Source organism: Heterodontus francisci, chromosome 2, assembly GCF_036365525.1.
Source record: "Heterodontus francisci isolate sHetFra1 chromosome 2, sHetFra1.hap1, whole genome shotgun sequence".
NCBI classification, from domain to species: domain Eukaryota; kingdom Metazoa; phylum Chordata; class Chondrichthyes; order Heterodontiformes; family Heterodontidae; genus Heterodontus; species Heterodontus francisci.
This window is the reverse complement of record NC_090372.1, coordinates 208,948,026-208,975,652: the sequence shown is the minus strand read 5'-3', so window position 1 is coordinate 208,975,652 and position 27,627 is coordinate 208,948,026. Positions and strand designations below refer to the sequence as shown.

The 27,627-nt window shown below is 44.4% G+C and overlaps 1 protein-coding gene across 3 annotated transcripts in view; it reads left to right on the top strand.

The window, feature by feature from the left end:
* Positions 1-27,627, top strand: part of LOC137350646 (zinc finger and BTB domain-containing protein 47-like) — a 298,101-nt gene that overhangs the window by 235,408 nt on the left and 35,066 nt on the right. For all 3 annotated transcript variants that reach the window (XM_068015458.1, XM_068015450.1, XM_068015441.1), the window contains exon 3: positions 16,606-16,753. In XM_068015458.1, the coding sequence (XP_067871559.1) occupies positions 16,606-16,753 (148 nt within the window). The remainder of the gene's footprint in view (positions 1-16,605; positions 16,754-27,627) is intronic.

Genomic DNA, 27,627 nt, shown 5'->3' with positions numbered 1-27,627 from the left:
GAGACAATATGGGTGGAGTTCAGGAATAGGAAGGGTGCAGTCACGGTGTTGGGGGTTTTCTACAGACCTCCCAACAGCCAGCGGGAGGTAGAGGAGCAGATATGTAGACAGATTTTGGAAAGATGTAAAGGTAACAGGGTTGTAGTGGTGGGTGATTTTAACTTCCCCTATGTTGACTGGGACTCACTTAGTGCTAGGGGCTTAGATGGGGCAGAATTTGTAAGGAGCATCCAGGAGTATTCTTGAAACAATATGTAGATAGTCCAACTAGGGATGGGGCCGTACTGGACCTGGTATTGGGGAATGAGCCCGGCCAAAGGTCGAAGTTTCAGTAAGGGAGCATTTCGGGAACAGTGACCATAATTCCATAAGTTTTAAGGTACTTGTGGATAAGGATAAGAGTAGTCCTCGGGTGAAGGTGCTAAATTGGGGGAAGGCTAATTATAACAATATTAGGCAGGAACTGAAGAATTCAGATTGGGGGCGGTTGTTTGAGGGTAAATCAACATCTGACGTGGGAGTCTTTCAAACGTCAGTTGATTAGAATCCAGGACTAGCATGTTCCTGTGAGGAAGAAGGATAAGTTTGGCAAGTTTCGGGAACCTTGGATAACGCGGGATATTGTGAGCCGAGTCAAAAAGAAAAAGGAAGCATTCATAAGGGCTGGAAGGCTAGGAACAGACGAATCCCTTGAGGAATATAAAGACAGTAGAAAGGAACTTAAGCAAGGAGTCAGGAAGGCTAAAAGAGGTCATGAAAAGTCATTGGCAAACAGGATTAAGGATAATCCCAAGGCTTTTTATACATATATAAAGAGCAAGAGGGTAACTAGGGAAAGGGTTGGCCTGCTCAAGGACAGAGAAGGGAATCTATGTGTGGAGCCAGAGGAAATGGGCGAGGTACTAAATGAGTACTTTGCATCAGTATTCACCAAAGAGAAGGACTTGGTGGATGATGAGCCTAGGGAAGGGAGTGCAGATAGTCTCAGTCATCTCATTATCAAAAAGGAGGAGGTGTTGGGTGTCTTGCAAAGCATTAAGGTAGATAAGTCCCCAGGGCCTGATGGGATATATCCCAGAATACTAAGGGAGGCAAGGGAAGAAATTGCTGGGGCCTTGACAGAAATCTTTGCATCCTCATTGGCTACAGGTGAGGTCCCAGAGGACTGGAGAATAGCCAATGTTGTTCCTTTGTTTAAGAAGGGTAGCAAGGATAATCCAGGTAATTATAGGCCGGTGAGCCTTACGTCAGTGGTAGGGAAATTAATGGAGAAGATTCTTCGGGACAGGATTTACTCCCATTTGGAAACAAACAAACTTATTAGCGAGAGGCAGCATGGTTTTGTGAAGGGGAGGTCGTGTCTCACTAATTTGATTGAGTTTTTTGAGGAAGTGACAAAGATGATTGATGAAGGAAGGGCAGTGGATATTATCTACATGGACTTCAGTAAAGCCTTTGACAAGGTCCCTCATGGCAGACTGGTACAAAAGGTGAAGTCACACTGGATCAGAGGTGAGCTGGCAAGATGGATACAGAACTGGCTCGGTCATAGAAGACAGAGGGTAGCAGTGGAAGGGTGCTTTTCTGAATGGAGGAATGTGACTAGTGGTGTTCCGCAGGGATCAGTGCTGGGACCTTTGCTGTTTGTAGTATATAAATGATTTGGAGGAAAATGTAGCTGGTCTGATTAGTAAGTTTGCGGACGACACAAAGGTTGGTGGAGTTGCGGATAGTGATGAGGATTGTCAGAGGATACAGCAGGATATAAATCGGTTGGAGACTTGGGAGGAGAAATGGCAGATGGAGTTTAATCTGGACAAATGTGAGGTAATGCATTTTGGAAGGTCTAATGCAGGTGGGAAATATACAATAAATGGCAGAACCCTTAGGAGTATTGACAGGCAGAGAGTTCTGGGTGTACAGGTCCACAGGTCACAAAGTGGCAATGCAGGTGGATAAGGTAGTCAAGAAGGCATGCGGCATGCTTGCCTTCATCGGAGTATAAAAATTGGCAAGTCATGCTGCAGCTGTACAGAGCTTTAGTTAGGCCACACTTAGAATATTGCGTGCAGTTCTGGTCGCCACGCTACCAGAGGGACGTGGAGGCTTTGGAGAGGGTACAGAAGAGGTTTACCAGGATGTTGCCTGGTCTGGAGGGCATTAGCTATGAGGAGAGGTTGGATAAACTCGGATTGTTTTCACTGGAACGACGGAGGTGGAGGGGTGACATGATGGAGGTTTACAAAGTTATGAGCGGCATGGACAGAGTAGATAGTCACAAGCTTTTTCCCAGGGTGGAAGAGTCAGTTACTAGGGGACATTGGTTTAAGGTGAGAGGGGTAAAGTTTAGAGGGGATGTGCGAGGCAAGTTCTTTACACAGAGGGTGGTGAGTGCCTGGAACTTGCTGCCGGGGGAGGTGGTGGAAGCAAGTACGATAGCGATGTTTAAGAGGCATCTTGACAAATACATGAATAGGAAAGGAATAGAGGGATACGGTCCCCGGAAGTGCAGAAGGTTTTAGTTTAGGCAGGCATCAAGATCGGCACAGGCTTGGAGGGCCGAATGGACTGTTCCTGTGAGGTACTATGCTTTGTTCTTTGAGTTATTCAATTTCGTCCCATTGCTTTTACTGGGCTCTTGTTCTTCATACCCGCTGCTCTTGGACGGGAAACAAAAGTTTCATAATCTCTTATTGCCTTCACTTTGAAGCTTGTTCTTTTTGGACCCATGTCCTCTCCTTTCATGCACACAGCTTACATTTCATCTGCATCAAGCATATGTTTTCAAATATTACTGTACTGATCTGTTTCTAGTCATTTGAGCGTAACTTATTGAAATTGAAGGTGCATTGCAAACTTGAATAATGACAATGAGGCCAGTGAAAGTTGTATCTAACATACTTTGTCCTGTACCACACAAGCATTTTATTCTCAAGTGAACAGCCAGATCATCACTTACCCAGAAGTTAACAGTCACTCACCCACATTCAACTGCACTACCACCCCCACTGCCCCACCACCTTAGTTCACAGAAGTGCTTGAACACGCCCCCCCCACTCTGAGCAAACCTAGTTCACTAAGAAACTGCACCCCATCCAACTCCTGCCTTTTCACAGGTGCTGTCTTCCAACTCTTGATCTCTCTCATTTCCCCCACCCCCTCAATTCAACCTGGCACAATTTTTCTCCACCCTCTCCAATCCAGCTAAGCTACTTCATTTTCTTCACTCCCAAGCTCAAGATGGCTCACCTAATTAATTTCAATAACTAGAAATTTGGATCAATGTGCCAACAAGTTTCCATATAGAATTCACAGCAGAGAAGCAGACCATTTGGCCCACTGGTCCATGCCAGTCTGTGTACTCCACACGAGCCTCCTTTTCATTTAATTCTATCAGAATTTCTTCCTATTCCTTTCATTTTATTCATTCACCAGATGTGAGCGTCTCTGGCAAGGCCAACATTTATTGTCCAGGAGGAGGTGGTGGTGAATCCCCTTCCTAAACCGCTGCAGTCCTTGTGTTGTAGGTTAGAGGTGTGGATGCACAGTTATTGAGTGTATTCAAGTCAAAGGTTGATAGATTTTCGATTACGAAGGGAATCGAGGAATATGGGGATATTGCGGGTAGGTGGAGTTGAGGTAGAAGATCAGCCATGATTTTATTGAATGGCAGATCAGGCTTGAAGGGCCAAATGGCCAACTCCAGATCCTATTTCTTATGTACACCCATAGTGCTGTTAGGGAGTGAGTTCCAGGATTTTGGACCAGTGACAGTGAAGGAACGGCAATATATTTTCAAGTCAGGATGGTGTGTGGCTGATGGAGAACTTGCAGGTGGTGATGTTCCCATACATCTGCTGCCCTTGTCCTTCTAGAGGTTACGGGTTTGGAAGGTGATATGTGTTTCCCTAGATTTCCTTTAAATGGATCTATGCTATTGTTTCAACTACTGAAGCATGTTCTACATTCTCACCACACTCGGGGTAAAGAAATTTCTCCTGAATTCTTTATTAGCTTTTTGGTGACTGTCTCATATTTATGGTCCCTAGGTTTGAACTCCCCTCCAACACCCTCTCCTTCCACCCCCAAATAAGTGGAAACATCTCTACGATTACCCTATCAAACCCTTCATATTTTAAAGATCTCTATTTTGTTAGCCCTCGGCCTTTTCTTTTCTAGAGAAAACAGCATCAGCCTGTTCAGTCTTTCCTGATGCCTGTAACCTTTCAGTTCTTATCTAGCTTTCTCTTAAATGCAGTTTTGCTATTTGCCACAACTACTCCGTACAGTAGCAAATTCCATATTCTAACCACAATCGGGGCAAAGAAATTTGTCCTAAATTTCTTAGTGGATTTATTAGTGGCTATCAAGATTAATGACCGCTAGTTTTGGATTCCCTCACAAGGAATCCAAACCTATTACAATGGATAGTTTTGGAATCCTGTTCACCACCCCCCCCCCCCCCCCCTCTACCCCACGCACAAGGATCCACATTTACTGTGAGTAAGGCATCACGTGCTATGGGATCTTGGAAAATTTATCCATTCCTGAAATAACTAGCTCTAGTTAAGGCTGCTTCTTCAATGAACTATGTAAAACATCTCCATAATATGCCATCATTGCAGCATTTTCTAATCCATTACAACCTCCTGATTAAAAACTGCATTATTGATGGCTCCTTCAATTCTCAGGTTACCTTGATTAACAATTTCTCTTGTGTGCCACTAAAAACTAACTAAGGACTCTGACTCTCCATTTCTGCATATTTTGCCTTTAACAAGAATAAATCTTCTCGCCTTGGGCTATTCATTTGGGTAGAGGAGGAATTTATCTTTTTATTTTTATTTGGAGATACAGCACTGAAACAGGCCCTTCGGCCCACCGAGTCTGTATCAACCACCCATTTATACTATACTAATAAAATACATATTCCTACCACATCCCCACCTTCCCTCAATTCCCCTACCACCAACCTATACTAGGGGCAATTTATAATGGCCAATTTACCTATCAACCTGCAAGTCTTTGGCTGTGGGAGGAAACCGGAGCACCCGGCAAAAACCCACACGGTCACAGGGAGAACTTGCAAACTCCACACAGGCAGTACCCAGAATCGAACCCGGGTCGCCGGAGCTGTGAGGCTGCGGTGCTAGCCACTGTGCCGCCCAAAATCCTCCGAAGTTGGAAACATTTCCTCCCAGCATTGCTCAAGTGTGCCTCCTACCAAACTGATGAAGAAACAGCACTGATGAGATCAATGAACAAGAAAGTTTCACTGGGATGTACCAGTACAGCATATATGTAGAAGAAAAACGATCCATACTACTGTTTCCAATCATTTATTCCTCTCTGATTATTCTTGGGTGGAGTAACAGCAGTTCTTAACTATCGTGCCTGTGTGTAGGACTGACCCTTTTGTTCTCTAACCTGATTTGCAAAGTTTAGCTGAACTGAGTGTCCAAAAATCTTTGTCCTGTACTTGCAAGCACCAGCTACACATTCTGGACTGAGATACTCCACGTGTATGCAAGTTGTCAGCATTTGCACATGTGTGGACTCTGTGGAATCGCATTCATGCATACAGTAAGATTTCAGGGTATGGCTGCAAAATGTTGCTGAGGCTTGGTGCTGTTCCAGCTGAGGTAGTGCTGACTGTCCACATGAAACACTTTATGGTTGCCATTTGATCAATGTAAAAACAGAAAGTAAGAGTTTCTATAGATATTTAAAAAAAGAAAAAAGTTAACTGAGCATTGGTCCTATAGAAAGTGAGACTGAGGAATTAATAAGGGAAAATAAGGATATGGCTGATGAATTGAGCTGCAATGTATTTTGCATTGGTCTTCACTTTAGAGAATACAAGGAACATCCCAGAAATAGCTGTAAATCAGGAAATGGGAGGGAGGGAGGAACTCAAAATTACAATTGCCAGGGAAATGGTACTGAGTAAATTGTTGGAGCTGCGGGCTGACAAGTCCACAAATCCTGATGGACTTCATCCTAGGATCTTAAAAGAAGTGGCTAGTGAGATAGTTGATGCATTGATTTTAATTTTCCAAAATTCCCTAGATTTGGGAAGGTTCCATTAGATTGGAAAATAGCGAATGTAACTCCTTTATTCAAAAAGGGAGGGAGGCAAAGCCGGAAACTACAGGCCAGCTTAATCATCCGTCTCAGGGAAAATGTTAGAAACTATTATTAAAGATGTTATAGCAGGGCACTTAGGAAAAATTCAAGGTAATCAAGCAGAGTCAACATGGTTTTGTGAATGGTTAAACTTGATTTTCCTTTTTATTGGAGTTCTTTGAAGAAGTAACATGTGCTGTGGATGCACTGTACTTGGGCATTTTGATAGGTCCAAATCAAAGGTTATTGTGGAAAATAGAGGCTCATGGTGTAGGGGGTAACATATTGGTATGGATAGAACACTGACTAGTGAACAGGAAACAGAGTAGGCATAAATGGGTCATTTTCTGGTTGGCAAGATGTAACTAGTGGTGTGCTGCAGGGATAAATGACTTAGATGAAGGGACTGAAGGTATGGTTGCTAAATTTGCTGATGACACAAAGATAGGTAGGAAAGTAAGTTGTGAAGAGGACATGAGGCTACAAAGGGATATAGATAGGTTAAGTGAGTGGGCAAAGATCTGGCAAATGGAGTATAACGTGGGAAAATGTGAAATTGTCCATTTTGGCAGTGTTACCACCAAGTGAGAAAGAGGTCTAGGGTTCCCTTTCAGCCTTCACCTGGTCTTACCCTAACAGGGTTTAATTTTAAACACACCGTGTTTTTAGCCCCCCCTTGGTGAATCCTTGTTCGCCGCTTTCCAATTACAAGGCAAAGAAAACAACACAAAGAAGCTTTCTTAGGTTTAAAGAAGAAAAGTTGAAATTTATTAAACTTGAATTTAAATTGTAATTTGGTTGGCGCCTACGGACACACATGCCCACGCTAGCATGCATACGCGATTCAAATAGAGACAGAAAAGAGCGGAAGAAAAAATAAAGTGAAAAGTGCGAGGCAATATCTGAAGAGTTGTTACGGTTCTTCAAGCTCACTGTAGAGTCCTTGATTGTAGGTATTTCTTGCTTTTCGTTGGGGCCCAGTATTCTTCTTAAACCTTATTTGCTGTAGGAGACTTTTCTGTCTTGGGGTTCATATGTCTTCAGTGGACTCAGAGGCTTGTGAGAAAGAGATAGGAGCAGACAGGAGAGATCTTCCCAGTCCAGGAGCAAACCGACATTGAGTTCAAACTGTTTGTACAATTCAGAAGACCCCAGGTTGCCAAGCAGGTTAGTCATGTGACCAACTGGTCTGACCACATCTTGGATTGTATCACCTTAGCAGTCTCTGGAATGCTCCTCTTACACAAAATACCTGGTGACCAAGGTCCATTGTGGGTTGAATGTGTCAGGGAATGGTCCTTTATCCTTCCAATCACTGTCAGTTAATATGCAAATATCTTTTCCAGCTACGGCCGATCTGTTTAACACATCCTTTCTTCACTCCAGTAACAGTTTAAAATTAATTTTCATGACAAAATTAATGTGCCTCATTCTTGGCAGGTGGGGGCCTAGCATGACAGCAGGAAGAATAAAAAAGAAGCATATTATCTAAATGGTGAGAGATTTCAGAGCTCTGATGCAGAGGGATCTGGGTGTCCTAAGTGCATGAATTGCCAAAGGTTAGTATGCAGGTACAGCTAGTAGTTAGGAAACCTAATAGAATGTTATCGTTTATTGCGAGAAGAATTGAATACAAAAGTAGGGAGGTTATGCTTCAGTTATACAGGGCATTGGTGAGACCACATCTGGAGTACTGTATACAGTATTGGTCTCATTTAAAAAGGATGTCAATGCATTGGAAGCAATTCAAAGAAGGTTTACTAGACTAATACCTGGAATGGGCAGGTTGTCTTATGAGGAAAGGTTGGACAGGCTAGGTTTGTATCAGCTGGAGTTTAGAAGAGTAAGAGGCGACCTGATTGAAACATATAAGATCCTAAGGGGCCTTGACAGGATGAGGAAAGGATGTTTCTCCTTGTGGGAGAATCTCGAACAAGGGGTCACTATTTGAAAATAAGGGATCGCCCATTTAAGACAGATGAGAAATGTTTTCTCTGAGGGTAGTAAAGAGTCTTTAAATATTTTTAAGGCAGAGGTAGATCGATTCTTGATAAGCAAGGAGGTGAAAGGTTATTGAGCTAGGTGGGATTGTGGAGGTGATCAATAAGATCATGGCTGATCTGATTGAACTACGGAGCAGGCTCGAGGGGCTGAGTGGCCTTCTCCTATTCCTAATTCGTATGTTCGCGTGGGAAAGCATGCAACGCTGAAGGTGCAACTTTGCTGTAGATTTTTAGTATTTCTGAACTGTACATCCGCCAGGGTCTGCACATAATCAATCTTCCTCCTGTGGGCCCTGCAGTTTTCCCCTCGTGTGTGTCTTAATAGTGCAATAGATGTCGAGTCAGAAAAAGTGGTATTGAGGTAGAAGGTCAGTCATGATTTTATCGAATGGAGGCTCGAGGGGCCATATGGCCTATTGCTACTAATTCCTTATTATCTATTTCAGATCTCTAAATAAAATAAATTATATTGTAACAGTGAACTTGTTCTAGTGTTTAAACAATAAACAAATACAGCTGCTGCACCTGGTTGAGGCTGGTGTACTTCATTCAGCCACAGATGGATCCCCATACATGGAAGTTGTTGGTTTGCTGATACCTGGGTACCTCCTAACAGGGTCTCCTTTTGTGGAATCTGCAAAGTTGTGATTTTAAAACCACTGCTACCTATTAAATGGATGCAAATAGGACTTCCCTGTCTGTTATCCGCTTACTTGCAAAGTTTATCTACAATAAAATACACTTTTCAGTGGTCATGAGGTTATGTAAAATTATCTGAAGATTACATTGGGCTAGAGAGTGAAGAGGTTCAATGCAGTGTCATGCAGTGGTAGAATTTTTTTTTAAACCTTTCTACAGACGTTGCTGATAGTTTTACAGGTGGGAGGGATGGGAGAGAGAGACTGACTGAACATAAGTGAGGTGGTTCACACTCGAGTGCAAAAAAAAATGGGAAGAATGAGTTGGCCGATAAACTATCCTTACAACTGTACACGTGGGAGGCTGGAAACAAAGTGAGTTGCAGGTCCTTGAAGTCACATAGCATTGAAGGAAAGAAAAATAAACAGGACCAGAAATTAACCCAGACATCAGAGATTCGTTCCCAGGCTTGTAATGTGCTATTGCTGGAAGCAGTTAAAATGACGAGTGAATGGTTGATGCTAAGCTCTGGTCATTGCTGCTGGTTAATTACAATAAGGTGGAAATTATTCTGTACAGTTTCTTGAGAGTTTGTTTGCACAATACTTGCATAATTATGTGATTTTACACTGGACATTTGATCATTTTGTGGTATGGAAGTAGTTCTGCAATCACTATTCCTTTCTTCAAAAAAAATCTGCTGTTAACAAAAGGTGTCCTGTTCTCAATTATGTAGCATTGTACTAAAAGATACTACTGAATCATTAGGTTCCCCTTGTACCATAGAACCATAGAAAAATTACTGCACAGAGGAGGCCATTCAGCCTGTCGTGTCCGTGCCAGCCGAAAAAACTAGCCGCCCAATCTAATCCCACCTTCCAGCACTTGGTCCATTGCCTTGCTGGTTACAGCACTTCGGGTGCATGTCCAGGTACCTTTTAAAAGAATTGAGGGTTTCTGCCTCCACCACCATTTCTAAGGAAAAACAACCTTAGCCTATCCAATCTTTCCTCATAGCTGAAACTTTCAAGACCCGGCAACATTCTTGTAAATCTCCTCTGTACGCTATCCATAGCAATTATGTCCTTTCTGTAACGTGGTGACCAGAACTGTACGCAATACTCCAGCTGTGGCCTAACTAGCATTTTATACAGTTCCAACATCACATTCCTGCTTTTGTATTCTATACTTCGGCCAATAAAGGAAAACATTCCATATGCCTTCTTCACCACTCTTTTTACCTGTCCTGCCACCTTCAGGGACCTGTGGACATGCACTGCAAGGTCTCTCTCAATATTCTCCTGTTTATTGTGTATTCCCTCGCTTTATTTGCCCTCCCCAAATGCATTACCTCACACTTTTCTAGATTGAATTCCATTTGCCGCTTTTCCACCCACTCAACCAAACTATCATTCTGGATAAATAAAAGCAAAATACTGCGGATGCTGGAAATCTGAAACAAAAACAAGAAATGCTGGAATCACTCAGCAGGTCTGGCAGCATCTGTGGAAAGAGAAGCAGAGTTAACGTTTCGGGTCAGTGACCCTTCTTCGGAACTCATTCTGGATAGTCTTCGCTATCAACTACACGGCCAATTTTTGTGTCATCAGCAAATTTCCCAATCATGGTTCAATACTGGGCCCTGTGGAACGCTGCTGAAACAGCTTTCCATTCACAAAAATATCTTTGTTTCCTGGTCCTGAGCCAATTCTGGATCCAACCTGCCACATTCCCCTGTATCCCATGGGCTTTCATTTTACTGACCAGTCTGCCATGTGGGACCTTGTCAAATACCTTACTAAAATCCATGTATACCACATCCACTGCACTACCCTCATCAATCCTCCTTGTTACTTCCTCAAAAAACTCAATTAAGTTAGTAAGGCATGACCTTCCCTTAACAAATCCATGCTGACTATCCCTGAATAATCTGTGCCTTTCTATGTGGCCCTCAGAATAGATTCGAACAATTTACCCACCACTGAGGTCAGACTGACCGGCCTATAATTATTTGGCCTATCCCTCACACCCTTTTTAAGCAATGATACAACGTTTGCAGATCTCCAATCGTCTGGTACCTCCTGTATCTAGTGAAGATTTGAAGATGATCATCAGCGCATCCGCGATTTCCTCCCTGACTTCCTTTAACAACCTGGGATGCAATCCATCCATCCCTGGCGATTTATCCACTTTCAAGGATGTCAGACCCTCGAGTACTTCCTCTCTCATTATGCTTATCGTGTCTAATATTTCACACTCCTCTTTAACTGCAATGTCTGCATCAACCCTCTCCTTTGTGAAGACAGAGATAAAAAAACTCATTAAGAACCCTGCCCACATCTTCTGCATCCACGCATCAGTTCCCTTGTAGATCTCTAATAGGCCCTACCCTTTCCTTAGTTATCCTCTTGCTCTTAATGTACTGATAAAACATCTTTGGGTTTTCCTTGATTTTACCTGCCAATACTTTTTCATGTCCACTCTTTGCTTTTCTAATTTCCTTTTTTATTTTACCCCTGCATTTTCTATACTCCTCTAGGCTTTCTAAAGTGTTAAGATTTTTGTGATCGTCATAAGTGCCATGACAATTTTTAAAATCATAGCAAACCATGCAGGAAGCTTTTGATATGCAGGACAGAGCAGGTTCACTCACCGCACAGTACCTGCATACTGCATCCACAGTGGACCTATGAAAGAAAGAAAGACTTGCATTTATATATTGCTTTTCATGTCCACCAGATTTCTCGAAGCGCTTTATAGTCAGTGAAGTACTTTGGAAGTATAGTCACTGTTGTAATATAAGAAACATAGCAGCCAATTTGCACACAGCATGCTCTCTGAAACAGCCATATGATAACAACGAGATAATCTGTTTCTCCTTTTGTGGTGTTGATTGAGGGATACATGTTGGCCAGGACATAGGGCATAACTCCCCTGCTCTTCGTCGAATAATGCCATGGGATCTTTTACACTCAGCTGAGAGAATAGATGGGGTTTCGGTTTAGCGTCTTATCTGAAAGTTGGCACCTGTGACAATGCAGCACTCCCTCAGTTACTGCACTGAAGTGTCAGACTTGATTTTGTGCTCAAGTCCCAGACTGGGACTTGAACCTAGACTGAGAGTGCTACCAACTGAGCCATGGCTGACGCCAGTTAGGATAATTAAGTAATGGAAACTGGCAAAGTTGTCAACTTGTAAAAATTAACACGGTATTATGCACCTCACTAAATAATTTACTCTATGATTGGAAAAAGCATGTGTAGGAAGTATTTTTGTGGTGTGGAGAACTTGCAGGTGGTGTTCCCATGCGCCTGCTGCCTTTGTCCTTCTAGGTGGTAGAGGTCGTGTGTTTGGAAAGTGTCAAAGAAGGCTCGGTGAATTGCTGCAGTGCATCTTGCATCTGGTACACACTGCTGACATGGTGCGCTGGTGGTCGAGGGAGTGAATGTTGAAAGTGACACCCACATCCCAAGGAAGAATTTAAAAAATCAACTAACAGGTTGCTGCTATGTTTTGGAGCAGTGCTGTAGATTTGTCCAGAAATTGAAATTTTAGACTGACCTGCATGCTGATCTTGAACTGCATGAAGGAGAATCTAAAGTGGCAGGTCTGTAAGAGAAGAACATTTATTTCATTTTTCTATATTAAAAGACTATAAATCGAGGGAGGAGAGAAAATATTTTATTTGCATTTGACCACAAAACCAGCATTGGCCATTTTTGAGTTCTGGTCTATGCTGCCTGCTGGGCTGAACCTGGTATGGCAGGGTCACTAGGTATGCGGATATTGTGACCATTTTGGAGCATTTGCTGATTCCCTGCCGTATTTTATTGGCGATATTTGCATGACACCATAAATGGATATTGGCGATTGCGACGGATGCAGTGAAGTAACAGAGCAAGGTGCTCGCTAACACTGGGTGAAAGAGAAACAGCAGATGAATGTCAAAGTTGGAGTGTGGCGTTGTGATACTGTAGTGGATGTTATGGTGGACTGGCAACCCAGTGGTTGAGTTCAAATCACATATTAAATTCCATATTTCTGGACTGACATCAGGAAAGGAAATGACCAGGGAAGGCTGGTTTGGCCTATACGTAACTCCAGTACTACACTATCCAGTTGACACTTTGGCTCGCTCTGCGGAGGCTGTATTCAGTTGTAAAAGACCTAGTTTTTCTGAACGTAGTCTGTCCTGATAATAGCTGTGAAATAGTGATTTAGTGTTTAGGCTCACCAAAAACTCTACCATCTTTTCCCTCTTCCATGCACACTGCATATTTGAGGAGTTGTAAGGTTGAGTTACAGTTTTAATGGATTCCCTGCATGTTCTTCATTTGACGTAAAGATGCTGAAATTTAGTATGCTGGGCATAAGGCTGTAAATTTTGTTCCATAAATGTGTGTTTACTCCCTCTTAAGGGTCTAATGAGTATTACACCACTGGAATCAATTGGATCAAGAACTTCAGTTACCGTTTACCACCGTTTGAATATCTGAGATTTAATGAATTTAGCATTGCTGCTTTTACACTCTTTTAAAAAGCCATATTGGTAACTGCTGTTCTGTTCCCTCAGCCTATTGGTTTGTACTGTGATCTATGTATCGTACTTACTGGCTGCCAAATAGCAACTATAAGGACTAGGGAAACAAAACCAGTGTTTCTAGTAATTTGTCCAGAATGGTACAACCTGAGGGCACAGCCTGCACGTGAAGGGGAGCGGGTAAATTCAAAGCTATCATTGTATTAGTGAGCAAGCAATACATACATTGAAACAGGCTTCCTAGGGAGACTATGGAAGCAAAAAGTTGCCTGTTGTTCCTGAAGCTTTTTGCCTCTAGGGCCGGGATTTAACCATAGTTGGACGAGAGCCGGCCACCAACTTAAAAAGTCAGTGGTGAACCCGCTTCCACCTCGCCTGGGGATCCGATCTGTATTTTGTGGGTCCCCAAACTTCAATTGTTCTGAGGTGGGACTTCCACCTGGTTGAGATAGGAAGTCCCGCCTAATGGAGCTGCCGACCAAACATCGGGCCGGCAGCTGCTAGACCCAGCAGCGCCGCCAGGAGCAGTGGCCACTGCTGGGACTACAGCCCAGCTCAAAGATGCCGGGGAGCCTGGAAGGCAGGTAGATTTTGGTTGCCTCGCCGGGGGTAATTGGTTGGGCCCTGGCGAGGCAGGGTGGTCGGTTGGGGAGACGTGAGGGGTGTGTTGGTTGTGATTGGAGTAGCGGAGGCAACCCTCCGTCGAGCACAGGGTGCCCGATCATGAGGGGCACCCCTAGATGTTCAAGAGCCACCTGCGTTTGTCAGGCGGCCTCTCTTGGGTCTAGGATGCCTGCTTGCCACGTGTAAAATCCGCGTGGAGGTGGGCGAAGGCCCTTAAGTGGCCACGTAAGGGCCTTGATTGGCCTGGAGCAGGCAAGCTATTTTTCACCGCTGCCGCCCTGCATAAAGTGGAGGTGGGAGTGGGTCAGGAAGGGCTCCCGGAGCCTCCTGCTCCATTTTATGCCACCATCCCGCTCTTTGGGTGGAGTAAAATTCAGCCCAAGGAGTTTTCCTTACCTCATGTCTGGGTATGTAATAGACTAATTGATAGACACTGATTGCCATGGTTAGTCAACAATTCCAATTATTGTTGTATCATGAGATGGGTCTTGGTCTTTCTCCATCTTGTAGTTTCTATGTTCCTCATTGCCTGAGACATTGTCCTCTTCATACTCTTCTCCAAAGTCACTGATTTGTGCTTATTCACAAAAAAATTAATCAATTAGCAAAATATTGATGAGTATCTTGTACTCGCATGTAATAACAGTGGAATTTGACTTCCTCAGTTATTGTAAGTCAGAGGGCCTAATTATAAATTGACAGGATGGGGAAATACCAGAATTACCATGTTGATACTCAGCAGGATTTGGGTGTCTTTTACACAAATCGTAGAAAGGTAACATGAAGTACAGCAGGAAATTAGCAAGTGTGTCAGCTGTGGCTTGGTTTGTAACACTCTTTCCTCTAAATTGGAAGGTTTATGGTTCAAGTCTTGCTCCAGGACTTGAGCGCAGAAATCAAGGCTAACACTTCAGTGCATTACTGAGGGGAATGTTGGAGGTGCCATCTTTTTGGATGAGATGTTAAACGGTGGCCCCCTCAGGTGAATATAAAAGATCCCATGGCACTATTCGCAGAAGAGCTGTTGAGGAGTTATCCCAAGTGTCCTGGCCAATACTTATCCCTCAATCAACATCACAAAAAACGATTATCTGGTCATTATCGCATTGTGGGAGCTTGCTTGAGAAAACTGGCTGCTGTATCTCCCACATAACAACAGTGACCACACTTCACTTCAAAATTACTTCATTAGCTCTAAAGCGCTTTTAAGACATCTGGTGGTTATGGAAGGTGCTAGATAAATGCAAGTCTTTTTTATTTCAAATGATGCGTTAGCCTTTACTGCAAGGGAGCACAAGAGTTAGGAAGTCTCACTGAAATTGCATAGTGCTTTGGTGAGACCACTCCTGGAGTACTGCGTAGAGTTTGGTCTCTTCACTTAAGGAAGGATATACTTGCCTTAGAGGACGTGCAGCAAAGGATTACAAAATTAATTCTTGGGATGAGAGGGCTGTCATATGAGGTGAGATTGAGTAAAATGGGTCTATATTCTCTGGCATTTCGAAGAATGAGAGGTGATCTCATTGAAAAATAAAATTCCCCCACTGGAAAATCTAGAACTAGAAATCATAGTCTCACTATAAGGGGTCTGCCATTTAGTAATGATATGAGAATTCTTTTCAGTCAGAGGATTGTGAATCTTGGGAATTCTCTACTCTGAGTAGAAGATCAGCCATGGTCTTATTAAATGGTGCAGCAGACTTGTGGGGCCATATAACCCACTTGTTTTTCTTATGTTCTTGAATTCCATATACTAAAACCACAATTTGACTTACTCAGTCACCATACAACAGTCCTGCTAAATTTCACTAATTTCAGAGTACGTACACCCGAGATTGCACTATCACACTTACAGGAACTGTCAGATCTGTGAAAAAGAATTGCTTCACATATTGTCTGAGCTGTATGTACCTCCACAGAGATCCAAACTCTTGTAATTTGCTGTCACAGTATGTTTCTCAAATGATGATTTTGGAGGGGAGAGATTTAAGAAATCTATGGAAAAAGACTGAGATGGGACCTTATAGAGGTATACAATGCTATAAGTGGAATAGTAAAGGGTTAATCCTGAACACTCTTGCAAATTAAACCTATGACTTCAGGACAAGGGAACATGAGCATAAACTGAGTTCAGGACTGATGTCAGGAAGCACTTCTTCACGCAAATTGTGTTTAATACCTGGAGTGGCCTTCCGGGTGGGTAGTAGAGATAATTCTTTAATCATTCAAGAGGCAGTTGGATGTTGCATGAGAGGGAGACTGTAAGTAAGTTTCTATGGAAGGATGAACAATCTTTCTTACCTTTACATATCTTAGAGATTCAGCTCCAGTCAATATTTAATTCCAGTGAATCATCATAAGCATGTTCAAGACCACTGAGCCCATTTGCTGTATAAACGTGGTTGTGAATCCTTTCTCTCAATCGCTGCTAATAGTGCTTTACAAATTTCTATAAGCTAATTTTCCATTTTCTTCAAGTGCACAGACTATGCAAAAAAATGTATGTATTTTAACAATGTCTTAATCAGCACTGCTTAATCAAGGATTAGGAACTGCTCTACAGACCCCACCTCAGAAGTAAGTGTTCTGTGGATTTCCCATCTCTTATCAACCCTGACAGTTAACCTGACTTCATCTTTTTTTTAAATGAGTCATTCTGTTCTGTATTTCAGTGTGTCACCTGCGGGAAGGGGTTTAAGAAGCTCTGGTCACTTCATGAGCACAATAAAATAGTCCACGGTTATGCAGAGAAAAAATTCTCCTGTGAAATCTGCGAAAAGAAATTTTACACGATGGCCCACGTCAGAAAACACATGGTTGGTAAGTGCATTAAATCATCGAAAACTGCTCAAGTTTTCAGTAAGAAACTGAATGGAATTCCCAATATGCGTACAAGAATTCTTCCTCAAGCACTGTTTCAGTGGACCTATAAGGGTGATGGTGTTGCTCAAACTGGTTATGAGCAATAATTTGGGTTAGAGATAATTACGTTTAAATTAAAAATGAATTGGAGCTTGAAACAATGAATGATGGATTTCTGACCCTTTGGTCCCTGGATATCCATTCCAAGGATCAGGGCTTTTGATGGCTGACAATGCATTTTATCCATTGACAGCATTTTCTTTTGTAATCACCTGTGCTGAGGATCAGTTTGGGCTCTATTCTTAATATGACAGTTATTCATAGAATCATAGAATGGTTACAGCACAGAAGGAGGCCATTTGTCCTGCTTTGATCGTGCTGGCTTTCTGCAAAAGGAACTCAACTAGTCCCACTCACCTGCCCTTTCCCCTTAGCTCTGCAAATATTTTCTCTTCAGATGCTTATCCAATTCCCTTATGAAAGCCCCGATTACATCTGCCTCTAACACACTGTCAGGCCATGCATTCTGGATCCTAACCAGTCACTGCATATAAAAAAAAAAGTTATTCCTCACATCACCGTTGGTTCTTTTGCCAGTCATCTTAAATCTGTGTCCTCTGGTTTTCAACCTTTCGGCCAATGGGAATAGTTCCTCTCTCTGGCAGAAAATAAAAGCTCACGGTGTAAGGGGTAACATATTGGCATGGATAGAAGATTGGCTAGCTAACAGGAAACAGAATAGGCACAAATTAGTCATTTGCTGGTTGGCAAGATGTAACGAGTGGTGTGCCACAGGGATCTGTGCTGGGGCCTCAACTTTTCACAATTTATATAAATGACTTAGATGAAGGGACCAAAGGTATGGTTGCTAAATTTGCTGATGAGACAAAGATAGGTAGGAAAGTAAGTTGTGAAGAGGACATAAGGGGGCTACAAAGGGATATTGATAGGTTAAGTGAGTGGGCGAAGACCTGGCAAATGGAGTATAATGTGGGAAATTGTCCACTTTGGCAGGAAGAATAAAAAAGCAGATTATCGAAATAGTGAGAGATTGCAGAGGGAACTGGGTGTCCTAGTGCATGAATTGCAAAAGGTTAGTATGCAAGTACAGCACATAATTTGGAAAGCTAATAGAATGTTATCGTTTATCGTGAGGAAAATTGAATACAGAAGTAGGGAGGTTATGCTTCTGCTGTACAGGGCGGTGAGACCACATCTGGAGTACTGTGTAAATGCGTTGGAGGCAGTACAGAGAAGGTTGACCAGACTAATACCTGGAATGGATGGGTTGTCTTTACAAGGAAAGATTGGACAGGCTAGGCTTGTATCCGCTGGAGTTGAGAAGCGTAAGAGGCGACTTGATTAAAACACATAAGATCCTAAGGGATCTTGACAGGGTGGATGTGGAAAGGATGTTCTCCCTTGTGGGAGAATCTAGAACGAGGGATCACTGTTTAAAAATAAGGGGTTGCCCATTTAAGACGGAGATGAGGAGAAATTTTTTCTCCAAGGGTTGTGAGCCTTTGGAATTCTCTTCCTCAAAAGGCGGTGGAAGCAGAGTCTTTGAATATTTTTAAGGCAGAGGTAGATAGATTCTTGATGAGCAAGGGGGTGGAAGGTTATCGGGAGTAGGTGGAAATGTGGAGTAATCAGTTCAGCCATGAACATCTTGAAGGCTCGAAGGGCCGAGTAGCCTACTCCTGCTCCTAATTCGTATGTTTGTATGTTCGATCTACTCTATCTAGACCCTGCATGATTTTGAACATGTTTATCAAATCTTCTCTCAACCTTCTCTTTAAGGAGAACAACCCCAGCATCTCCAGTCTACCCACGTAACTGAAGTTCCTCATTCCTGGAACCAATCGTGTAAATCTTTTCTGCTCCCGCTCGAAAGCCTTCACATCCTTTCTGAAGTGCAATGCCCAGAATTAGACACACTATTCCAGTTGAGCCTAAACCAGAGTTTTATAAGGATTCTTCATAAGTAAGTTCTTTGCTTTTGTAGTCTGTGCCTCTGTTTATAAAGCCCAGGGTCCCACATGCCTTTTTAACCACTTTCTCAACCTGTCCTGCCACCTTCAACATGTCTCTTCCTGCGCCGCCTTTGAAATTGTGCCCTTTATTTTATATTATAGTCATAGTCATACAGCATAGAAACAGGCCCTTCGGCCCACCGCATCCATGCCGACCACAATTTTTATTCCATTCATGGGATGTGGGCATCACTGGCTATGCCAGCATTTATTGTCCATCCCTAATTGACCTTGAGAAGGTGGTGGTGAGCTGCCATCTTGAACCGCTGCAGTCCATGTGAGGTAGGTACACCCATAGTGCTGTTAGGAAGGGAGTTCCAGAATTTTGACCCAGCAACAGTGAAGGAACAGCGATATAGGTCAGGATGGTGTGTGACTTGGATGGGAACTTGCAGGTGGTGATCCCATGCATCTGCTGCTCTTGTCCTTCGAGGTGGTAGAGGTCGCGGGTTTGGAAGGTGCTGTCTAAGGAACCTTGATGCGTTGCTGCAGTGCATCTTGTAGATGGTACACACTGCTGCCACTGTGCGTCAGTGGTGGAGTGAGTGAATGTTTGTGGACAGTGTGCCAATCAAGTGGGCTGCTTTGTCCTGGATGGTGTCGAGCTTCTTGAGTGTTGTTGGAGCTACACCCATCCAGGCAAATGGAGAGTATTCCATCACGCTCCTGACTAGTGTCTTGTAGATGGTGGACAGGCATTGGGGAGTCAGGAGGTGAGTTACTCACCGCAGGATTCCTAGCCTCTGACCTGCTCTTGTAGCCACGGTATTTATATGGCTACTCCAGTTCAGTTTCTAGTCATTGGTAGCCCCTAGGATGTTAGTAGGGGATTCAGCAATGGTGATGCCGTTGAATGTCAAGGGGAGATGGTCATTGCCCGGCACTTGTGTGGCACAAATGTTACTTGCAACTTATCAGCCCAAGCCTGGATATTGTCCAGGTCTTGCTGCATTTCGACACAGACTGCTTCAGTATTTGAGGAGTCACGAATGGTGCTCAACATTGTGCAATCATCAGTGAACATCCCCACTTCTGACCTTGTGATTAAAGGAAGGTCATTGATGAAGCAACCGAAGATGGTTGGGCCGAGGACACTAGCCTGAGGAACTCCTCGAGTGATGTCCTGAAGCTCAGATGATTGACTTCCAACAACCACAGCCATCTTCCTTTGCACTAGGTATCACTCTAACCGACAGAGAGATTTCCCCCTGATTCCCATTGACTCCAGTTTTGCTAGGGCTCCTTGATGCCATACTCGGTCAAATGCTGCCTTGATGTCAAGGGCAGTCACTCTCACCTCACCTCTTGAGTTCAGTTCTTTTATCCACGTTTGAACCAAGGTTGTAATGAGGTCAGGTGCTGAGTGGCCCTGTTGGCACCCAAACTGAGCGTCACTGAGCAGGTTATTGCTAAGCAAGTGCTGCTTGATGGCACTGTTGATGATGCCTTATATCACTTTGCTGATGATTGAGAGTAGACTGATGGGGCGGTAATTGGCCGGGTTGGATTTGTCCTGCTTTTTGTGTACAGGACATACCTGGGCAATTTTCCACATTGCCGGGTAGATGCCAGTGTTGTAGCTATACTGGAACAGCTTGGCTAGGGGTGGGGCAAATTCTGGAGCACAGGTCTTCAGTACTATTGCCGGAATATTGTCAGGACCCAAGGGGTGGAGGAGTTGCATTACTGGTCAAAGAGGATATCACAGCCGTGCTGAAGGAAGGCACTATGGAGGACTCGAGCTGTGAGGCAATATGGGCAGAACTCAGAAATAGGAAGGGTGCGGTAACAATGTTGGGGCTGTACTACAGGCCTCCCAACAGCGAGCGTGAGATAGAGGTACAAATATGTAAACAGATTATGGAAAGCTGTAGGAGCAACAGGGTGGTGGTGATAGGAGATTTTAATTTTCCCAACATTGACTGGGATTCACTTAATGTTAGAGGTCTAGATGGAGCAGAATTTGTAAGGAGCATCCAGGAGGGTTTTCTAGAGCAGTATGTGAATAGTCCAACTCAGGAAGGGGCCATACTGGACCTGGTGTTGGGAAATGAGCCGGGCCAGGTGGTTGACGTTTCAGTAGGGGACTACTTTGGGAATAGTGATCACAATTCCGTAAGTTTTAGAATACTCATGGACAAAGACGAGAGTGGTCCTAAAGGAAGAGTGCTAAATTGGGGGAAGGCCAACTATACCAAAATTCGGCAGGAGCTGGGGAATGTAGATTGGGAGCAGCTGTTTGAAGGTAAATCCACTTTTGATATGTGGGAGGCTTTTAAAGAGAGGTTGATTAGCGTGCAGGAGAGACATGTTCCTGTGAAAATGAGGGGTAGAAATGGCAGGATTAGGGAACCATGGATGACAGGTGAAATTGTGAGACTAGCGAAGAGGAAAAAGGAAGCATACATAAGGTCTAGGCGGCTGAAGAAAGACGAAGCTTTGAAAGAATATCGGGATTGTAGGCGCAATCTGAAACGAGGAATTAAGAGGGCTAAAAGGGGTCATGAAAAATCTTTAGCAAACAGGGTTAAGGAAAATCCCAAAGCCTTTTATTCATATATAAGGAGCAAGAGGGTAACTAGAGAAAGGATTAGCCCACTCAAGGACAAAGGAGGAAAGTTATGCGTGGAGTCAGAGAAAATGGGTGAGATTCTAAAGAGTACTTTGCATCGGTATTCACCGAGGAGAGGGACATGACGGATGTTGAAGTTAGGGACAGATGTTTGATTACTCTAGGTCAAGTCGGCATAAGGAGGGAGGAAGTGTTGGGTATTCTAAAAGGCATTAAGGTGGACAAGTCCCCAGGTCCGGATGGGATCTATCCCAGGTTACTGAGGGAAGCGAGAGAGGAAATAGTTGGGGCCTTAACAGATATCTTTGCAACATCCTTAAACATGGGTGAGGTCCCGGAGGACTGGAGAATTGCTAATGTTGTCCCCTTGCTTAAGAAGGGTAGCAGGGAAAATCCAGGTAATTATAGACCGGTGAGCCTGACGTCAGTGGTAGGGAAGCTGCTGGAGAAGATACTGAGGGATAGGATCTATTCCCATCTGGAAGAAAATGGGCTGATCAGTGATAGGCAACATGGTTTTGTGCAGGGAAGGTCATGTCTTACCAACTTAATAGAATTCTTTGAGGAAGTGACAAAGTTGATTGATGAGGGAAGGGCTGTAGATGTCATATACATGGACTTCAGTAAGGGGTTTGATAAGGTTCCCCATGGTAGGCTGATGGAGAATGTGAAGTCGCATGGGGTCCAAGGTGTGCTAGCTAGATGGATAAAGAACTGGCTGGGCAACAGGAGACAGAGAGTAGCAGTGGAAGGGAGTTTCTCAAAATGGAGACGTGTGACCAGTGGTGTTCCACAGGGATCCGTGCTGGGACCACTGTTGTTTGTGATATACATAAATGATTTGGAGGAAAGTATAGGTGGTCTGATTAGCAAGTTTGCAGACGACACTAAGATTGGTGGAGTAGCAGATAGTGAAGGGGACTGTCAGAGAATACAGCAGAATATAGATAGATTGGAGAGTTGGGCAGAGAAATGGCAGATGGAGTTCAATCAGGGCAAATGCGAGGTGATGCATTTTGGAAGATCCAATTCAAGAGTGAACTATACAGTAAATGGAAAAGTCCTGGGGAAAATTGATGTACAGAGAGATTTGGGTGTTCAGGTCCATTGTTCCCTGAAGGTGGCAACGCAGGTCAATAGAGTGGTCAAGAAGACATACAGCATGCTTTCCTTCATCGGACGGGGTATTGAGTGCAAGAGTTGGCAGGTCATGTTACAGTTGTATAGGACTTTGGTTCGGCCACATTTGGAATACTGCGTGCAGTTCTGGTCGCCACATTACCAAAAGGATGTGGATGCTTTGGAGAGGGTGCAGAGGAGGTTCACCAGGATGTTGCCTGGTATGGAGGGCGCTAGCTATGAAGAGAGGTTGAGTAGATTAGGATTATTTTCATTAGAAAGACGGAGGTTGAGGGGGGACCTGATTGAGGTGTACAAAATCATGAGAGGTATAGACAGGGTGGATAGCAAGAAGCTTTTTCCCAGAGTGGGGGATTCAATTACAAGGGGACACGAGTTCAAAGTGAAAGGGGAAAAGTTTAGGGGGGATATGTGTGGAAAGTTATTTACGCAGAGGGTGGTGGGTGCATGGAACGCATTACCAGCGGAGGTGGTAGACGCGGGCACGATAGCGTCTTTTAAGATGTATCTCGACAGATACATGAATGGGCAGGAAGTAAAGAGATACAGACCCTTAGAAAATAGGCGACAGGTTTAGATAGAGGATTTGGATCGGCGTAGGCTTGGAGGGCCGAAGGGCCTGTTCCTGTGCTGTAATTTTCTTTGTTCTTTGTTCATAGCCTTTGCAGTCTCCAGTGCTTTCAGTCATTATTTGATATCATGCTGAGTGAATCGAATTGGCTTCAGGAGAGGGCGGAGATGGATCATCAACTCGGCACTTCTGGCTGAAGGTTGTTGCAAATGCTTTTGCCTTATCTTTTGCACTGATGTGCCCGGCTCCCCCATCATTGAGATGGGGATATTTGTGGAGCCACCTCCTCCAGTTGGTTGTTTAATTGTCCACCACCATTCACGGCTGGATGTGGCAGGACTGCAGAGCTTAGATCTGATCCTTTGGTTATGGGATCAGTTAGTTCTGTCTTTTGCATGCTGCTTATACAGTTTGGCATGCGAGTAGTCCTGGGTTGTAACTTCACCAAGTTGACACCTCATTTTGAGGTATGCCTGGTGCTGCTCCCGGCATGCCCTCCTGCACTCTTCATTGAACCAGGGTTGGTCTCCTGGCTTGATGGTAATGATAGAGTGGGGGATATGCCGGGCCATGAGGTTACAGAGTGTGGTTGAGTACAATTCTGCTGCTGCTGATGGCCCACAGCGCCTCATGGATGCCCAGTTTTGCATTGCTAGATCTGTTTGAAATCTATCCCATTTAGCATGGTGATAGTGCCACACAACACGATGGACGGTATCCTCAATGTGAAGGCGGGACTTCGTCTCCACAAGGACTGTGCGGTGGTCACTCCTACCAATACAGTCATGGACAGATGCATCTGCGGCAGGCAGATTGGTGAGGACAAGGTCAAGTATGTTTTTCCCTCGTGTTGGTTCCCCCACCACGTGCCGCAGACCCAGTCTAGCAGCTATGTCCTTTATGGCCAGCCCGGTCAGTAGTGGTGCTACCGAGCCGCTCTTGGTGATGGATATTGAAGTCCCCCACCCAGAGTACATTTTGTGCCCTTGCCACCCTCGGTGCTTCCTCTAAGTGCTGTTCAACATGGAGGAGTACTGACTCATCAGCTGAGGGAGAGCGGTATGTGATAATCAGTAGGAGGCTACCTTGCCCATGTTTGACCTGATGCCATGAGACCTCATGAGGTCCGGAGTCGATGTTGAGGACTCCCAGGGCAACTCCCTCCCTACTGGAAACCACTGTCCCGCCACCTCTGCTGGGTATGTCCTGCTGGTGGGACAGAACATACCCAGGGATAGTGATTGCAGTGTCTGGGACATTGTCTGTAAGGTATGATTCCGTGAGTATGACTATGTCAGGCTGTTGCTTGACTAGTCTGTGGGACAGCTCTCCCAACTTTGGCACAAGCCGCCAGATGTTAGTAAGGAGGACTTTGCAGGGTCGACAGGGCTGGATTTGCCGTTGTCGTTTCCAGTGCCTCGGTCGATGCCGGGTGGTCCGTCCGGTTTCATTCCTTTTTGTTGACTTCGTAGCGGTTAGGTACAACTGAGTGGCTTGCTAGGCCATTTCGGAGGACATGTAAGAGTTAACCACATTGCTGTGAGTCTGGAGTCACATTTCGGCCAGACTAGGTAAGGACAGCAGATTTCTGTTCCGAAAGGACATTAGTGAACCAGATGGGTTTTTACAACCATCAACAATGGTTTCATGGCCATCATTGGACTAGCTTTTAATTCCAGATTTATTAATTAAATTTAAATTCCACCTTCTGCTGAGGTGGGATTCAAACGCATGTCCCCAGATCAATACACTGGGTCTCTGGGTTACTAGTCCAGTGATAATACCACTAGGCCACCGCATCCCCCTTATGCCTATCTATACTAATCCCACCTGCTTGCATTAATTCCATATCCCTCTATGCCCTGCTCATTCAAGTACCTGTCCAGATGCCTCTTAAATGTTGCTACTGTTCCTGCCTCCACCACCTCCTCAGCTCATTCCAGATACCCACTATTCTTTGTGAGAAAAATTTACCCCTATGATCCCCTTTAAATCACCTCCCTCTCACCTTAAATCTATGCCCTCTAGTTTTAGTCACCCCTACCATGGGAAACAGACTCTGGCTATCTACCCTATCTCTGCCTCTCATAATTTTATATACCTCTATCATGTCGCCTCTCAGCCTCCTTCGCTCCAGGCAAAACAGACCCAGCCTATCCAATCTCTCTTTCTTACTCAAGCCCTCCAAACCAGGCAACATCCTTGCGAATCTTTTCTGCACCCTCTCTAGCTTAATCACATCTTTCCTGCAGTGCGGCGACCAGAACTGCGCACAGTACTCCAAATGCAGCCTAACCAATGTTATGTACAACTGTAACATGACGTCCCAACTCTTGTACTCAATGCCTCGGCCGATGAAGGCAAGCATGCCATACGCCTTCTTCGCCACCCTGTCTACCTGTGTGGCCACTTTCAGGGAACTATGTTTTTTTTTTATTTCCAAAATATACTTTATTCATAAAAATCTGTAAAAATTACATTGCCAAACAGTTTCCAAACAGCACCAAAAAATACAAACATTGCAAGGGAGATCAGTTTCCTTCAATACTGTCATGAGTTTCTTCCCAACCCTTCCGTTTCTCAATTGTCATGTCAATTACAGTTTTACATTTACAGCAATTCAGAATATTAACGATACAGTTCGAGGGGTTTCCCATGGATCCAGCCCCTCAGTCTAGCTTGGTGGGGGAACCTTACACTGTGGTCTTTCCCCATTGAGCCTTTGCTGCGGCTGCCCCAAGCTTTAGTGCGTCCCTCAGCACGTAGTCCTGGACCTTGGAATGTGCCAGTCTGCAACATTCGGTGGTGGACAACTCTTTGCGCTGGAAGACCAGCAAGTTTCGGGCAGACCAAAGGGCGTCTTTCACCGAATTGATAGTCCTCCAGCAGCAGTTGATGTTTGTCTCGGTGTGCGTCCCTGGGAACAGCCCGTAGAGCACAGACTCCTGTGTTACAGAGCTGCTTGGGATGAACCTTGACAAAAACCACTGCATCTCTTTCCACACCTGCTTTGCAAAGGCACATTCCAGGAGGAGGTGGGCGACCGTCTCTTCCCCACCACAGCCAACGCGGGGGCACTGTGCGGAGGGGGCGAGACTTCGGGTGTGCATGAAGGATCTGACGGGGAGGGCCCTTCTCACCACCAGCCAAGCTACGTCTTGGTGCTTGTTTGAAAGGTCTGGTGATGAGGCATTCCGCCAAATGACTTTGACGGTCTGCTCGGGGAACCATCCGACAGGATCCACCGTTTCCTTTTCCCGTAGGGCCTTGAGGACATTCCGTGCAGACCACTGCCTGATGGACCGGTAGTCAAAGGTGTTTTTCCGCAGAAACTGCTCCACGAAGGATAGGTGGTACGGCACGTCCCAACTGCACGGAGCGTTCCGCGGCAATGTGACCAGGCCCATCCTTCGCAACACCGGGGACAGATAGAACCTCAGCACGTAGTGACACTTGGAGTTTGCGTACTGGGGATCTACACATAGCTTGATGCAGCCGCACACGAAGGTGGTCATCAGGATGAGGGCCACGTTGGGTACATTTTTCCCGCCCATGTCCAGAGATTTGAACATCGTGTCCCTCCGGACCCGGTCCATTTTAGATCCCCAGACGAAGCGGAACTATGTACTTGCACCCCAAGGTCTCTGCTCAACAGCACTCCCCAGGGATATTGTCTCTCCTTGTTCTTCCTACCAAAATGTACCACTTCACACTTCTGTGCATGAAATTGTATTTGCTACGTGTTTAACCATTCCACCAGCCTGCCTGTCTGTCCGCCTTGAAATTTGTCACTTTCCTTCTCACAGTTCATGGAAGTATTAAGTTTTATGCCATCTGCAAATTTTGAAGTTGTGCCTTGCGCGCCCTGGACTAGATCATTAACATATATGAAGAAAAGCAGTGGTTCTAGCACTGACTCCTGGGGAACCCCATTGTTTGCCTTCCTCCAGTCCAAACAACAGCTGCTCACCACTACTCTTTTTCCTATCACTCAGTCAACTTCGTGTTCATGCTGCTGCTGTCCCTTTTATTCCGTGGGTTTTAACTTTATTGGCAAGTCTGCTATGTGGCATTTTTATCAAATGCCTTTTGGAAGTTCCTCTACATCACATCAACTGCATTACCTTAATCAACCACCTTTGTTAGCTCATCAAACGACTCAAATCAAGTTAGTTAAACATGATTTGTCTTTAACAAATCGGTGCTGGCTTTCCCTAATTAATCCAAACTTGTCCAAGTGACAATTTTGTCCCGAATTATTATGTATAAAAACTTTTCCATCACTGATGTTAAACAGACTGGCATGTGATTGTTGGGTTTATCCTTACAGCCTTTGTGCACAGTTAGAAAGAATGCAGGGAAATGTAGGACTAGGGAAGTAGAATTTGAAAGACATGGTGAGCAATCTGTGAAAGACCAAGAACTGATGAGACGGAAGTTCAAAACTTCACTTTGGGGGCTCCGGGTGAGGGCTGGGAGTTAGGGAAAGAAATGAAAGTCTGTTCTCCTCTCACTC